Source organism: Selaginella moellendorffii, unplaced genomic scaffold, assembly GCF_000143415.4.
Source record: "Selaginella moellendorffii unplaced genomic scaffold, v1.0 SELMOscaffold_110, whole genome shotgun sequence".
Lineage (NCBI taxonomy): Eukaryota > Viridiplantae > Streptophyta > Lycopodiopsida > Selaginellales > Selaginellaceae > Selaginella > Selaginella moellendorffii.
This window is the reverse complement of record NW_003314371.1, coordinates 483,687-499,308: the sequence shown is the minus strand read 5'-3', so window position 1 is coordinate 499,308 and position 15,622 is coordinate 483,687. Positions and strand designations below refer to the sequence as shown.

The window sequence follows — 15,622 nt, the reverse complement described above, 5'->3', positions numbered from 1 at the left end:
TAGCCCTTGACAAAGACAACACAATTGTTGGAAGGCATCATCACAATCGTTAGTATATCTAAATGTGCATTTGAAGATTTTTGGGAGAACACTCCAATCCCCACGAATGGCTGTGCTCAAACCATTGTACCACTCCACAACCATCCTTTGGAGACACATGAGAAACTCACGTAAATGTTGAGCATTATCCTAAGAATGATATGTGGTAATCATCGTGAAATGATTGAACCAATGGTACACTCCTTAGGGATATGAAAATGGAATATAAAAAATATATATATCAATTAGCCCAGAAACCTTAGCTTATATGCAGGTTCAAATCAATCTAACAATTACTAAAATTTATTACACTAATATTAGTTACCAAAATTCCACTACACTAATATTAATATACTACTAGATTAAAACTTATTATATGAAGAAATCATGTATTTGGGTAGTGTAGGCATCTTTCGGCAGCCTTGGAGTAACCACTAGCTGCAATGGATGCTTCATGATGCAAGTAGATTTGAAGCAATCCTCCATGGATTGGATCTTCCCAGGCTCCACACTCCAGTCAAAGCCATGTATGAGATTTGCCACGAGCAGCTTCATGGTTCTTAGGCCCAAGGGCATCCCTGGGCATCTCCTCCGCCCAGATCCAAATGGAAGGAGTTCAAAGTCCTGGCCTTTGATGTCGATGGACCTCGCAAGGAAGCGTTCCGGCAAGAATTGTGTGGGATTCTCCCACACCACGGGGTCCATTCCCAGCGCCCACGAGTTGACGATCACGATGGTTCCTTTTGGGACGTCGTAGCCCCCGAGTTTTGACGCTTGGCCTTGGCACTCGCGGATGTAGATCGGGACTATTGGGTAGCGCCTGAGTGACTCCTTGATGATGGCGTCGAGGTAGCCGAGCTTGGAGAGGTCTGATTCTTGCACCATCCGCCTGTTGCCCACGGCATCGTGAAGCTCTTGCTGGGCTTTTTTCAGGATCCGGGGCTCCTGGATCACTGCTGCCATAAGCCACTCGGTCCCAGTGACGGAAGTTTCAGTTCCTGCCACCATCAAGTCCTGAAAGAAAGAATATGAATATCAGAAGCACTATCTTGTTCTTCATCCTCACACACGTACCAACAGATTAGCTTTTGCATAAGCTTCCTCCTCTCCGAAAGCCTTGAGCAGGATGTCAAGGAAGTCCTTCTGCTCTCGGGTGCTCTTCTTGTGTTCTTCCACAACCATTTGCAAGAACTTATCCACCTTTGCATGAAGGCGTCTCAATCCAGGAGTCTTCCAGTCAAGCCATCTCAAGTACCAAGGCACGAAGTTGCTCAAACAGGGCTCCATAACACGCTGCAACACTTCGATTAACCAATTCTTGAACTCCATGGCCTCCTTTGAGCTAGCCGCACCGGTATGCTCGTGGCTGAGGTACCGTTTGCTCATGAGGGCGCCGGTTATGCTGTTGAATGAGAACACCGACAGGGTCTTCCTCAAATCCAGCGCCTGCCCATGGCTGGCCCTGCTGAGAATTGCACTCAAAAGATGCGAGAGCTCTTCTCTTCGAATCCATGAAAACGAATCGATATTCCTGGCGGTGAAGAGCTCCGTCAGGCACAGCTTCCGGATGCTGCTGTAGTACTCGCCATAAGGGGCAGTCCCGATGCTTCTAAAGTTGTAGTCTATGTGCTCTGAGACACTCGTATATGGCTTGGATGGAAAATTCACATCCTGCGAGGTAAAGAGCTCTCTTGCCAGAGCTGGCGCTGATATGAGAATCGCTGGCCTCATTCCCAGGCTCAAGGACACAATGGGGCCGTGCTTTTGTGACATGGATTGCAGCGCTCGGTGGAGGGGCATTCTCGCTAGCAAGTGGAGGTGGCCAATCAAGGGCAATCCCCATGGCCCTGGTGGAGAAGTCACTCTGGATTTGTAGCTGATTATCACGACGGCCAGGATAAAAAGGAGGAGGAGAGAGCTTACAACGACACTAAGTGTGAGATCCATCTCTCTTTTCTGCTAGTAACACTGGACTGCCACCTTCTTAAATACAATGGATTGCGGTTTTTTCAACGAGGGGTGAGAAAACACGAGCATGAAACTCATTTTTCAATAGTCCCGCCGCCCTATGTTTCGTCTGGGACGTACAATGACAATCGAGCCACTGCTATAGCATTTTCAAGCATTCGATATCACCCCACCAAAGTCTGCCATATGGCGACTATAAAATGTCCTCCACGATCTCCTAATGGTCATGGCATTTGTTGTGGAGAAGATTCCCGCCATGGAACACCTCCTGGGGCTAAAGAGGTTCTATTTGCCGCCCATTCGCTGCTCCATCCCCTCCAGCGCCTGGCATCCCGACCACAAGCTGGTTGCCAAGCTCGCGAACGAGTGGGCATTCCCATTCATCAATCCCAGCATGAGCGATGCCCAAAAGCTCTCCCTGGACCGCATGCGAATCCCGCTCTACATGAGCATGCTCGTGCCGTGCGGATCCACCGAGAGCGCCGTCCTCTGCGGCAAGTTCGCGTGGTTTGGAACCATGCTGGATGATCTCCTCGAGGACGAGTCCCCCGGTGGCGCCCCCCGGGAGGAGTTCCTGGAGGCTTTCCAGGGCATCCTCCACGGGACGCACCCACATCGCGATCCAGTCCATCCATCGCTCGAGTTCTGCGCCGACCTCATTCCGCGCCTGCGATCATCCATGGCTCCCCGGGTGTACGCGCACTGGGTCGCGCAGATGGAGGCCTACGCTGCCTCCATGGACCGGAGCGTCCCTTCTCTAGCACAATCGGCATCGACGGTCGAGAGCTACTTGGCCCGCAGGAGGCTCGATTGCTTCCTCCTCCCCTGCTTCCCATTCATCGAGATGTCGCTGGAGATTGCGCTCCCGGACAGCGATTTGGAGTCGCGGGACTACCTGGCGCTCCAGAACGCCATCAACGATCACGTCCTCCTTGTCAACGACGTTATCTCCTTCCCCGCGGAGCTGCGCGCCAAAAAGCCACTGAGAAGCATCGCGTCCTTGCAGTTGCTCTTGGATCCCAGCATCAACACGTTCCAAGACTCGGTGGACAGGACCTGTGCAATGATCCAGGAGAAGGAACGCGAGGTGACGCATTACTACGACGTTGTGATGAGGAACGCTGTGGCTTCTGGCAATGCCGAGCTTGTGAGCTACCTTGAGATCCTCAAGATGTGCGTTCCAAACAACCTCAAGTTCCACTTCATTAGTTCTCGTTATGGAGTGAATGATGGCGAGTCTGGTCATGGAATTTGGATTGTTCTGTAGATCTTGCGATGAAGCATGATAAGATCCACAAACCGAAATAAAGCTTTCAAGTTTTCTGATGTGTAGAACTTGTGTGGAGCTCATTAAGGGTGGCAACTTCAATAGGAACGAGTGTTTCAAGCTCATCGATTCTTGCAATGGGTTAGACGATGCCAAGAACATCCACCAGCACATCAGCGGCCACACTCTTGGCAAAGTCCACACTGCGGTGGACGTTCGGATCCACAACAAGCTCATTCGCATGGACGGGCGTGTTGGAAGTCCTGCTCTAGCGCGAAAAGTTTTTGATTCCATCGATTCCAAAGATGCTTTCTCCTGGTACTTGATGCTGGATGCTTACCTCAAGAATGGGCAACTAGTCGATGCTTGGATGGTTTTTGTCCAAAGTCTGGAGCATGACTTGGTGTCGTGGACATCACTGCTCTCTTCTTATGCCCAGAACGGACAGGTTGAATTTGCAAAGAAAATATTTGACGAGATGCCCATGAGGGACATGGTCTCATGGACGTCAATGCTAGCTGCTTACTGTAGAAGCAAGATGATTCTCGATGCCAAAAGTATCTACGACGAAATGCCATCAAGGGATTGTGTCCGGAACGTTAATAGTCTCGGCACTTGCCCAGGGTGGGCATTTGGAAGAGGCCAAGGATGTATTTGATACAATGCCAGAAAGGAATATGTTCTCGTGGAATTGCCTTCTATCCGCGTATTCCTCGAAAGGTATAGATCAAGCAGAGATAAATTTTTATACGATGATGCCAGAGAGGGATTTGGTTTCGTGGAACTCTTTGCTTTGTTCAGGCACGGGAAGTCGAGAAGGCGGCTCGTGTATTCGCTGAAATGGAGGAGCGTGACATCTTCTCTTGGAACTCTATGCTGGCAGCGTACTCCCAAAGCGCGCACCTCCACAAAGCTGAGATTTTCTTTAGCACTCGAATGCCCTTCCACGATCTAGTCTCTGGCAATTGCATGCTAGCGCTCTATGCACGGGCTGGAATCATTGAGGCTCTAGAGGTCACATTTGATGAGATGATAGAGCGTAATCTCGTGTCCTGGAACTCCTTGTTGAGTGGATATGCCCAGATCGGGCATATCGAGAAAGCAAGAGCCGTGTTCCGGCGAATGCCACAGAGGAACATTTGTCCTGGAACTCCATGGTCGCGGCGCTTGGTCGCTGTGAAAACGTGGATATGGAAGCCGTGGAAGCCATGTTTACGGCGATCCTCGTCTCCTGGAACACGAGGCTTGATGTGTATGCCCGGAGAGGGCATATCGAGGAGGTTAAAAGCTCATAAAAGTTTCACTGGAATGAGATATGCATTTTTCCTTGTCGGCATCCATGTGCACAGGCTTCGCAAGCATCACGAGCGCAGCCGGGTTGCCAGGACTGAGCTTGAGAATCTCTTTTGCTGCTCTGTTTATCTGGGAAGAATCGGTAGAGCTCCTGAGCAGGCACATCCAGTCGAGCGCATCAGCCTCGTAAGGCATGCTCCACACGAGCTCCTCGGCCTCACGAAAGTATTTCGCTCAGGAAAGCAAGTCCACCATGCACGAGTAGTGCTGCTTGCTGGCTTTGAGCCCGTAGTCGAAGCTCATGGACGCAAAAAAAGACTTTCCAGAGTAGAGCTTGCCATCGTGACTGCACGCAATGAGCACGGACGCAAAGCACGCGTCGTTGGGAGTATTCACCAAGTTGATCGAGCAAAAAATCCGCGGAGCTTCGCCCCAGCGGCCACTATGGCAGTAGGCCGCGAGGAGAGATCCCCACGACACAACGTCGTCGCTCTCTGGCTTGCGATGGAACAGTCGACGAGCACTCGCGAGGTAGCCGAGCTGAGCGTAGGCCGCGAGCATCACGTTCCAGCACACGGTGTCTCGCTGGGGAATCACGTCGAAAACTTCTTTTGCCTCTCGGATTTGCCCGCTTCGAATGTAAGCCACGAGCAAGCAAGTCCACAAGACGCTGTTTGGCTGCTCGCCACCGGGTATGGAATCCAGAACTCTCTTCGAATCGCGGGCATGGCCTTTGTTAGAGTACGCGGACAGGAGAGTTGTCCAGGAAACCAAGCTCCGCTTCACAAAAAACTCAACTCTGCCTCGTGAAAAGGCCTTTAGTGATGTGACGAACTTGAGCTCCAGAAATGGTGATATTTCCTTGGGAAAACGCCTTTGTGTATGGCCCCAATCCTGCATGACAGAAGTGTTAGTGCAAAAAAAAGAGAATTTTTTCTTCCTGCCTATGAAATCCATCGGGTGGAGCTGCAGTGCTGCGGTGTTGTAAGATTCGACTAGTGTTTGGAGCAGTCCTTCGCCCTAAGTGACTATGAGAAGCTCGCGCTGGTCACAAGGAGATTATTTATACTTGCAAAAAAAAAAAGAAAAAGAAAAAAAGAGCAGCACCTTAAACTTGTCGGATTTGTCATAGTAGCTCGTAAGAAGCAGCAAGATGTCAAGTTTTTTGGATCCTGTTGAACGTTTTCATGTCATCCTTGAAACCAAAAGAAGAAGAACCGAAATTTTTACTTTGGAGGTGGAGGAACTCGTCGGAAACTCCCGTTTCAACAGTGAGGAACCTGCTCAAAGCAATGCCCATGGAGCACATCCCGATCCTTGCTATTCTTCCCGAGCTACCTGCAGGCCATGAACGAATCGAAACCGATCAAACAAGTACATAGACAAACATATGCAAACCTGCTGCCGAAGTCCAGACTTCGATCTGTTTGTTGAGAATCTCCCTGGGGCTCAACACGGACAAGTCTGATACTCTCTTCCGGACTGACGAGACGAAGTGAAACATCATGAGAGGAGGAGCACGGAAGTAAAGCATACTTACGCATTTTGAAGAAACCATTGCGATCATAGCGTCCCGCCCCATTCAAAAGCAGAGTTGCCATGGCGACGTCTCTGCTTGAGCACTGGCCAATGGACAAGTCAAGGTTGCAAGTGTCGATCAAAATTCCAGCGAGCTATACACATTTTTCCATCAGACAAAGCTCGGACATGGATTTGTAGCTCATTACCAAAAGTCGACTCAAGCCTCTTGTAAAAGCTTGGGAGCCTCGGAGGCGAATTTCTCCGCGACCAAAGTGCAGCACGAGCCAACCTTTCATATGATAGAAAAGAGAAAAATCGCGAAATCATTTTGTAATAAAAACAAAGATCAAGCCAGAAGCACCTGGGGGATCTTATTTTCAGTCTGAAAGTAAAAGTGAGAAGAATATTAGTTTCGTAGTACAGTTAATTATCTATAGTACCATGCTGTGTTCAAGCGTTTCTACGATCACATCACTTAAGCTCTGCCCGACAATCTTGAAAATCAAAACATAAAAATATTTTGAAATTAAGTACCGCGTGGACGGGTTCGAGCTTGTTATGATCCACTAAGACAAGCCTGAGATTACCAAATCGATGGTAATACGTTAAGGTAATCTGGCAACACAAAAGAATAAAAAATCAAGGAAATAAAAAAGGATGGCAACAACACACTTCATCCAAGAAAACAAGGGACTCGACATCGAGCTGCACTGATGGTTCCTTTTGGGACGTCGTAGCTTGTCCTTGGCACTCGTGGATGTGGATCGGGACTATTGGGTAGCGCCTGAGTGACTCCTTGATGATGGCGTCGAGGTAGCCGAGCTTGAAGAGGTCTGATTCTTGCACCATCCGCCTGTTGCTCACGGCATTGTGAGGCTCTGGCTGGGCTCTTTTCAGGATCCGGGGCTCCTGGATCAGCTGCCATGAGCCACTCGGTCCCAGTGACGGAAGTTTCAGTTCCTGCCACCATCAATTCCTGAAAGAAAGAATGTGAATATCAGAAGCACTATCTTGTCCTTCATCCTCACGCACGTACCAACAGATTAGCTTTTGCATAAGCTTCCTCCTCTCCGAAAGCCTTGAGCAGGATGTCAAGGAAGTCCTTCTTCTCTCGGGTGCTCTTCTTGTGTTCTTCCACAACCATTTGCAAGAACTTATCCAGCTTTGCATGAAGGCGTCTCAATCCCGGAGTCTTCCAGTCAAGCCATCTCAAGTACCAAGGCACGAAGTTGCTCGTGGCTGAGGTACCGTTTGCTCATGATGGAGCCGGTTATGCTGTTGAATATGAACACCGACAGGGTCTTCCTCAAATCCAGCGCCTGCCCATGGCTGGCGCACAATGGTGTGACATGGATTGCAGCGCTTGGTGGAATGGCATTCCCGCTAGCAAGTGGAGGTGGCCAATCAAGGGCAATCCCCATGGCCCTGGTGGAGAAGTCACTCTGGATTTGTAGCTGATTATCACGACGGCCAGGATAAAAAGGAGGAGAGAGCTTACAACGACACCAAGTGTGGGATCCATCTCAATGAGGGGTGAGAAAACACGAGCATGAAACTTTTCTTTCAATATTCCAGCCACTGCGATAGAATTTTCAAGCATTCAGTACAAAGTCGATACTCCATTAGCAATGTCCAGTGGGGTAGAATGCACAATTCAGCACCCCCTTTTATTTGGATTTTCTAGTATATTGTTAATTCTCTCAATAAGATCACAAAAAGTATAAGCTATAGTTATAAATTATAGCTCATTTAAATTTAATCGTTAACCATTTAGGGCTGGGCGTGATTAAGCATGACAAATTAATATTTAGCGACGCTATAAAGGATAAAGGATAAAGGATCATGGCTAGGGAAATTCTAACCGGATGGACGTCCAAGGTCCACATCTTCAGGGCACCACCATTGACAGCCTACCGGACGCTGTTCTTGCGCTCATCCTGGACAAGGTACCCCATACCAGGTTTCCTGGCGCGCGTCACAACATCATGTACCAGAGAGAGCGAAGAATGAACGTGGCAAGGGGGTAGCCACGTAAGTGAAAGCTACTGCATTATGCATTTCTCGAAACGAACTTTGCCATGGTGACTATAAATGTCCTCCTCCACGATCCCCTAATGGTCATGGCATTTGTTGTGGAGAAGATTCCCGCCATGGAACACCACCTGGGGCTAAAGAGGTTCTATTTGCCGCCCATTCGCTGCTCCATCCCCTCCAGCGCCTGGGATCCCGACCACAAGCTGGTTGCCAAGCTCGCGAACGAGTGGGCATTCCCATTCATCAATCCCAGCATGAGCGATGCCCAAAAGCTCTCCCTGGAGCGCATGCGAATCCCGCTCTACATGAGCATGCTCGTGCTGTGCGGATCCACCGAAAGCGCCGTCCTCTGCGGCAAGTTCGCGTGGTTTGGAACCATGCTGGATGATCTCCTCGAGGACGAGTCCCCCGGTGGCGCCCCCCGGGAGGAGTTCCTGGAGACCTTCCAGGGCATCCTCCATGGGACACACCCACATCGCGATCCAGTCCATCCATCGCTCGAGTTCTGCGCGGACCTCATTCCGCGCCTGCGATCATCCATGGCTCCCCGGGTGTACGCGCACTGGGTCGCGCAGATGGAGGCCTACGCTGCCTTCATGGACCGGAGCGTCCTTTCTCTAGCACAATCGGCGTCGACGGTCGAGAGCTACTTGGCCCGCAGGAGGCTCGATTGCTTCCTCCTCCCCTGCTTCCCATTCATCGAGATGTCGCTGGAGATTGCGCTCCCAGACAGCGATTTGGAGTCGCGGGACTACCTGGCGCTCCAGAACGCCATCAACGATCACGTCCTCCTTGTCAACGACGTTATCTCCTTCCCCGCGGAGCTGCGCGCCAAAAAGCCACTGAGAAGCATCGCGTCCTTGCAGTTGCTCTTGGATCCCAGTATCAACACGTTCCAGGAATCGGTGGACAGAACCTGTGCAATGATCCAGGAGAAGGAACGCGAGGTGACGCATTACTACGACGTTGTGATGAGGAACGCTGTGGCTTCTGGCAATGCCGAGCTTGTGAGCTACCTTCAGATCCTCAAGCTGTGCGTTCCAAACAACCTCAAGTTCCACTTCATTAGTTCTCGTTATGGAGTGAATGATGGCGAGTCTGGTCATGGAATTTGGATTGTTCTGTAGATCTTGCGATGAAGCATGATAAGATCCACAAACCGAAATAAAGCTTTCAAGTTTTCTGATGTGTAGAACTTGTGTGGAGCTCATCAAGGGTGGCAACTTCAATAGGAACGAGTGTTTCAAGCTCATCGATTCTTGCAATGGGTTAGACGATGCCAGGAACATCCACCAGTACATCAGTAGCCACACTCTTGGCAAAATCCACACTGCGGTGGACGTTCGGATCCACAACAAGCTCATTCGCATGTACGGACGTGTTGGAAGTCCTGCTCTAGCACGACAAGTTTTTGATTCCATCGATTCCAAAGATGCTTTCTCCTGGTACTTGATGCTGGATGCTTACCTCAAGAATGGGCAACTGGTCGATGCTTGGAGGGTTTTTGTCCAAAGTCCGGAGCATGACTTGGTGTCGTGGACATCACTGCTCTCTGCTTATGCCCAGAACGGCCACATTGAATCTGCAAAGAAAATATTTGACGAGATGCCCATGAGGGACATGGTCTCATGGACGTCAATGCTAGCTGCTTACTGTGGAAGCAAGATGATTCTCGATGCCAAAAGAATCTATGACGAAATGCCATCAAGGGACTTAGTGTCTGGAACGTTAATAGTCTCGGCACTTGCCCAGTCTGGGCATTTGGAAGAGGCCAAGGAGGTGTTTGATACAATGCCAGAAAGGAATATGTTCTCGTGGAATTGCCTTCTATCCGCGTATTCCTCGAAAGGCATAGATCAAGCAGTGATAATGTTTTATACGATGATGCCAGAGAGGGATTTGGTTTCGTGGAACTCTTTGCTTGCGGCATTTGTTCAGGCACGGGAAGTCGAGAAGGCGGCTCGTGTATTCGCTGAAATGGAGGAGCGCGACATCGTCTCTTGGAACTCTATGCTGGCAGCGTACTCCCAAAGCGCGCTCCACCACAAAGCTGAGATTTTCTTTAGCACCCGAATGCCCTTCCACGATCTAGTCTCTGGCAATTGCATGCTAGCGCTCTATGCACGGGCTGGAATTATTGAGGCTCTAGAGCTCACATTTGATGAGATGATAGAGCGTAATCTCGTGTCCTGGAACTCCTTGCTGAGTGGATATGCCCAGATCGGGCATATCGAGAGAGCAAGAGCCGTGTTCCGGCGAATGCCACAGAGGAACATTGTGTCCTGGAACTCCATGGTCGCGGCGCTTGCTCGCTGCGAAAACGTGGAGATGGAAGCCGTGGAAGCCATGTTTTCGGCGATGCCGGAGCGAGACCTCGTCTCATGGAACACGAGGCTGGATGCGTATGCCCGGAGAGGGCATATCGAGGAGGCTAGAAAGGCCTTCACCGAGATGCCGGAGCGGAGCTTGGTTTCCTGGACAGCTCTTCTGTCCGCGTACTCTAACAAAGGCCATGCCCGCGATTCGAAGAGAGTTCTGGATTCCATACCCGGTGGCGAGCAGCCAAACATCGTCTCGTGGACTTGCTTGCTCGTGGCTTACATTCGAAGCGGGCAGATCCGAGAGGCAAGAGAAGTTTTCGACGTGATTCCCCAGCGGGACACTGTGTGCTGGAACGTGATGCTCGCGGCCTACGCTCAGCTCGGCTACCTCGCGAGTGCTCGTCGACTGTTCCATCGCAAGCCAGAGAGCGACGACGTTGTGTCGTGGGGATCTCTCCTCGCGGCCTACTGCCATAGTGGCCGCTGGGGCGAAGCTCCGCGGATTTTTTGCTCGATCAACTTGGTGAATACTCCCAACGACGCGTGCTTTGCGTCCGTGCTCATTGCGTGCAGTCACGATGGCAAGCTCTACTCTGGAAAGTCTTTTTTTGCGTCCATGAGCTTCGACTACGGCCTCGAAGCCAGCAAGCAGCACTACTCGTGCATGGTGGACTTGCTTTCCCGAGCGAAATACTTTCGTGAGGCCGAGGAGCTCGTGTGGAGCATGCCTTACGAGGCTGATGCGCTCGACTGGATGTCCCTGCTCAGGAGCTCTACCGATTCTTCTCAGATAAACAGAGCAGCAAAAGAGATTCTCAAGCTCAGTCCTGGCAACCCGGCTGCGCTCGTGATGCTTGCGAAGCCTGTGCACATGGATGCCGACAAGGAAAAATGCATATCTCATTTCAGTGAAACTTTATCAGCTTTTAGAAAGAATCCACAAAAAACTCAACTCAGCAACTGCTGAAAAGGCCTTTAGTGATGTGACGAACTTGAGCTCCAGAAATGGTGATATTTCCTTGCGAAAACGCCTTTGTGTATGGCCCCAATCCTTCATGACAGAAGTGTTAGAGCAAAAAAATAAAGATTTTTTTTTTCCTGCCTATGATATCCATCGGGTGGAGCTGCAGTGCTGCGGTGTTGTAAGATTCGACTAGTGTTTGGAGCAGTCCTTCGCCCTCAGTGGCTATGAGAAGCTCGCGCTGGTCACAAGGAGATTATTTATACTTGCAAAAAAAAAAAAAAAAAAAAAAAAAGAAGAGCAGCACCTTAAACTTGTCGGATTTGTCATAGTAGCTCGTAAGAACCAGCAAGATGTCAAGTTTTTTGGATCCTGTTGAACGTTTTCATGTCACCCTTGAAACCAAAAGAACAAGAACCGAAAAAGTTACTTTGGAGGTGGACGAGCTCGTCGGAAACTCCCGTTTCAACAGTGAGGAACCTGCTCAAAGCAATGCCCATGGAGCACATCCCGATCCTTGCTATTCTTCCCGAGCTACCTGCAGGCCATGAACGAATCGAAACCGATCAAACAAGTACATAGACAAACATATGCAAACCTGCTGCCGAAGTCCAGACTTCGATCTGTTTGTTGAGAATCTCCCTGGGGCTCAACACGGACAAATCTGATACTCTCTTCCGGACTGACGAGACGAAGTGAAACATCATGAGAGGAGGAGCACGGAAGTAAAGCATACTTACGCATTTTGAAGAAACCATTGCGACCATAGCGTCCCGCCCCATTCAAGAGCAGAGTTGCCATGGCGACGTCTCTGCTTGAGCACTGGCCAATGGACAAGTCAAGGTTGCAAGTGTCGATCAAAATTCCAGCGAGCTACACACATTTTTCCATCAGACAAAGCTCGGACATGGATTTGTAGCTCATTACCAAAAGTCGACTCAAACCTCTTCCTTGTAAAAGCTTGGGAGCCTCGGAGGCGAATTTCTCCGCGACCAAAGTGCACAACGAGCCAACCTTTCATATGATAGAAAAGCCAGAAATCACAAAACCATTTTGTAATAAAAACAAAGATCAAGCCAGAAGCACCTGTGGGATCTTATTTTCTGTCTGAAACTAAAAGTGAAAAGAATATTAGTTTTGTAGTACAGTTAATTATCTATAGTACCATGCTGTGTTCAAGCGTTTCAACGATCACATCACCTAAGCTCTGCGTGACAAACTTGAAATTCAAAACATAAAATATTTTGAAATTACGTACCTCATGGACGGGTTCGAGCTTGTTATGATCCACTAAGACAAGCCTGAGATTACCAAATCGATGGTAATACGTTAAGCTAATCTGGCAACACAAAAGAATAAAAAATCAAGGAAATAAAAAAGGATGGCAACAACACACTTCATCCGAGAAAACGAGGGACTCGACATCGAGCTGCACTGCCTTAAACAGCCAATCTATTTCCGTGTGGATTTGGAGATCACTCCTCTTCATGTTGACGACGGGTACAATGCATTGGTTTTGTGATTCTCGCTTGGTGTGAAGGAAGTAAGCGTAAGCAATCGTTGAAACCACAGAATCCAGGTCTGATAAACAACCACAATGAAGAGCTACAGAGAAAACCAGCTCGTAAGTGTAACCATCACCTGGGAAATAGCTGCCGAGGACGACAGTCAAGGAGCGTCCTGGCAATCCGGACTCAATCTCGCCTCTCACCTCGGCGATAAACTCGTTGATCCCAAGAACGTTATGATCGGGTGCTGGAGCTGGAGGGAGCCATCCCCCGTTGTAGAAAGCCGCGGCCACACCCGAGACGGTGAGAGCATTCCGGGTGCTGCTCATGGCACAGCTCGTGAGCAGCCGGCTGACGTTGTTCCTCGGCCTAAACACAGCCTCAAAGCTCTCGGACGAGACTGGTGGAGCTCTGCCGATGGTGGACGAAGAGTTTGAGGCGTCGGCCTGATCGATGCTGAGCTCGAAGCGTGAGTGGATTTCTCCCCCTCGCTCGAAAGTGTCACTAGCAGCCTGCGAGGCATTCGTGATCGAGTGCTGCTTCGTGCTGTATTGCCTGCTCAGCTTGGGTAGAGATGGAGTTTCATTCTCCAGGTTGATGTGGATGAAGTCGGGGATGTTTTCTCCCTCCTCATGGGTGGCGATGTATGGCGAGTGATCAGCTGTTCCTCCTCCATTCTGCTTTACGTAGAGGGTCTCATAGATATCCTCCACGTCCACCGAATAGGGAGAGATCTCTGCGCGTTTGGTCGTAGTGTTGTGCCCGATGTAATACGGGCTTTCCTTCATGCGCTTCTGCAGGAACTTGGAGCCCACGATAATCAAAAGCAGAGGACGAGAGAGGAGGAGCTTACCTGTTTTGCTTTCATGAGTTTAGTCACCATGTTCGCTAATCAAATAGCTTTTCTTTCTTCTCTTGGATCTAGAAACCCTGATCAAGATCGAGGCAGGAAGGTGCAAGCTGGAGAAAGCGGACAGCTCTGACGAGTTCCTCCAGGAGACAACAATTTGTCGCCTCGTGACATTTGTCCAAACATCAACCGCAAAGAATTAGCAGGAATGCTGAAAAAAAGGAGTAGGCAATCGCAGAACCTTTCACTTGACCAACTTTGATCTTGTACATACATAGATCTTGTCATACCTTGGTTCTCCTGTCAGTAATGCTAATAGTCACAGTCGAATATTAAAGGTTTAAATATTGTGAAGAGGGATGTTTGAAATTCACGGCAGGGCAGAGGGCTGGATATGGAGTGGATGTGGGCAATCGCCGCCACACTGCTCCTCTGTCTCTCCTTACCTTCCTCTGCCTCGCTTGATCGAGGAGCTGGCTTGTGCAGCGTCTTCGTGCGGCCATTTGGGTATCCTTGTCTCGAGCACAAGGTAATGATCTTATCTAGTCACTCCTCTTTCACGATCGACGCAGGTGACCACTCTAGATGGATTCCACGTTGCTGTCCAGCGCATCCCTTATGGAGTTCGCAAGGGTGGTGCCCTTCCTCGTCCGGCAGTCTTGCTCCAGCATGGATTGCTCCAGGTTTGAGAGTTTTTCATGTTTCGGAGATCATCTCTGAAAAGAATTTTCTGATTTCCAGGGGGGTGATACTTGGTTTCTGAATCCACCATCGCAATCACTTGGTTTTATCCTGGCAGATGAAGGCTTTGATGTGTGGGTTTCCAACGGCCGTGGAACTTATTGGAGTCGGGGTCACGAAACTCTCTCCATACACGATAAGGTTCTTGCTCATGGCTTTGCGTGCTCCTCATTTGGTGTGTGTGATTGTTGACAAATTATTCACAGAAATACTGGGACTGGTCTTGGGACGAACTCGCGGAGTATGACATCCCAGCAATACTGGAGTTTATTCACAGCTCAACATCTTCGGAAGTGTTTTACGTTGGCCATTCTCAGGTGTGGGATGTATGTTTCTTCTTGTGCTGACATTGATCCTCATCTCTCCGGTTTTCACAGGGCACCATCATAGGCCTGGCGGCGCTAACATCACCAAAAACTTCTCGACTGGTATCTGGTGCGGCATTCCTGAGCCCGATCACGTACCTGGATCATATCACCTCCAAGCTCATTCGTACTGCCGCATTTCTTTACATTGACGCGGTACGTAGCTTCTTGCAACCTCTGGAGATGGTTTCGATTTATCCGGCTCCCACTGACAGATTTGCAATGCGGTTGGTTTGTATGAATTCAACCTTCACAAGTAAGGTTCTTCTGATTTGATTTGCTTTCCTGCTCAATCAAGTCCTGCTTCTTGTCCAGCGAAATCGGCGTGGAGCTCGTTGACAAGGCCTGCGCAGATCCGGAAGTGGACTGTGGAAACCTTCTGGCGGCCATAACTGGTAAGCCGGTCTCGAGCTGTGAACCCGTTGTGACAGGCAAAACATTTTCGTGGTTTCCTTCTAGGTCCCAACTGTTGCTTCAACGTGTCGAGAATTCCATACTACTTGCAGTACGAGCCACAGTCCACCTCTCTCAAGAACATGCAGCACCTCGCACAAAGTCGGTACTCTTTCTTCCTCTTGTCTTGGCGATAAAGCTCTTTGATCTTCGTCAGTGATCCGGAAGGGCACGTATGAGCGGTTCGACTATGGCTGGGTGGGAAATCTGCGAAACTACCGCCAGCTCCATCCTCCAAAGTATGACATCGCCACCATTCCTGCCCTTCCGGTGTGGATGGCTTACGGTGGCAAGGACTGCC

At 49.7% G+C, this 15,622-nt stretch overlaps 2 protein-coding genes across 2 annotated transcripts; both read right to left on the bottom strand.

Annotated features, from left to right (window-relative positions):
• Positions 1 to 296: 296 nt before the first annotated feature.
• LOC9662910 (cytochrome P450 71A1) lies at positions 297 to 2,023 on the bottom strand. Its single transcript, XM_024664449.1, has 2 exons — positions 1,114 to 2,023; positions 297 to 1,053 (listed from the first exon to the last, which is right to left on the bottom strand). The coding sequence occupies exons 1-2, from the start codon at positions 1,984 to 1,986 to the stop codon at positions 412 to 414; spliced, it is 1,515 nt and encodes a 504-aa protein (XP_024520217.1). The 5' UTR covers positions 1,987 to 2,023; the 3' UTR covers positions 297 to 411.
• Positions 2,024 to 11,601: 9,578 nt separating this feature from the next.
• Positions 11,602 to 12,508, bottom strand: LOC9662908. The gene is made up of 4 exons (XM_024664484.1): positions 12,145 to 12,508; positions 12,003 to 12,086; positions 11,712 to 11,942; positions 11,602 to 11,645 (listed from the first exon to the last, which is right to left on the bottom strand). Exons 1-3 carry the CDS (start codon positions 12,203 to 12,205, stop codon positions 11,761 to 11,763), a joined length of 327 nt encoding a protein of 108 aa, XP_024520252.1. The 5' UTR covers positions 12,206 to 12,508; the 3' UTR covers positions 11,602 to 11,645; positions 11,712 to 11,760.
• Between the last annotated feature and the right edge of the window lie 3,114 nt (positions 12,509 to 15,622).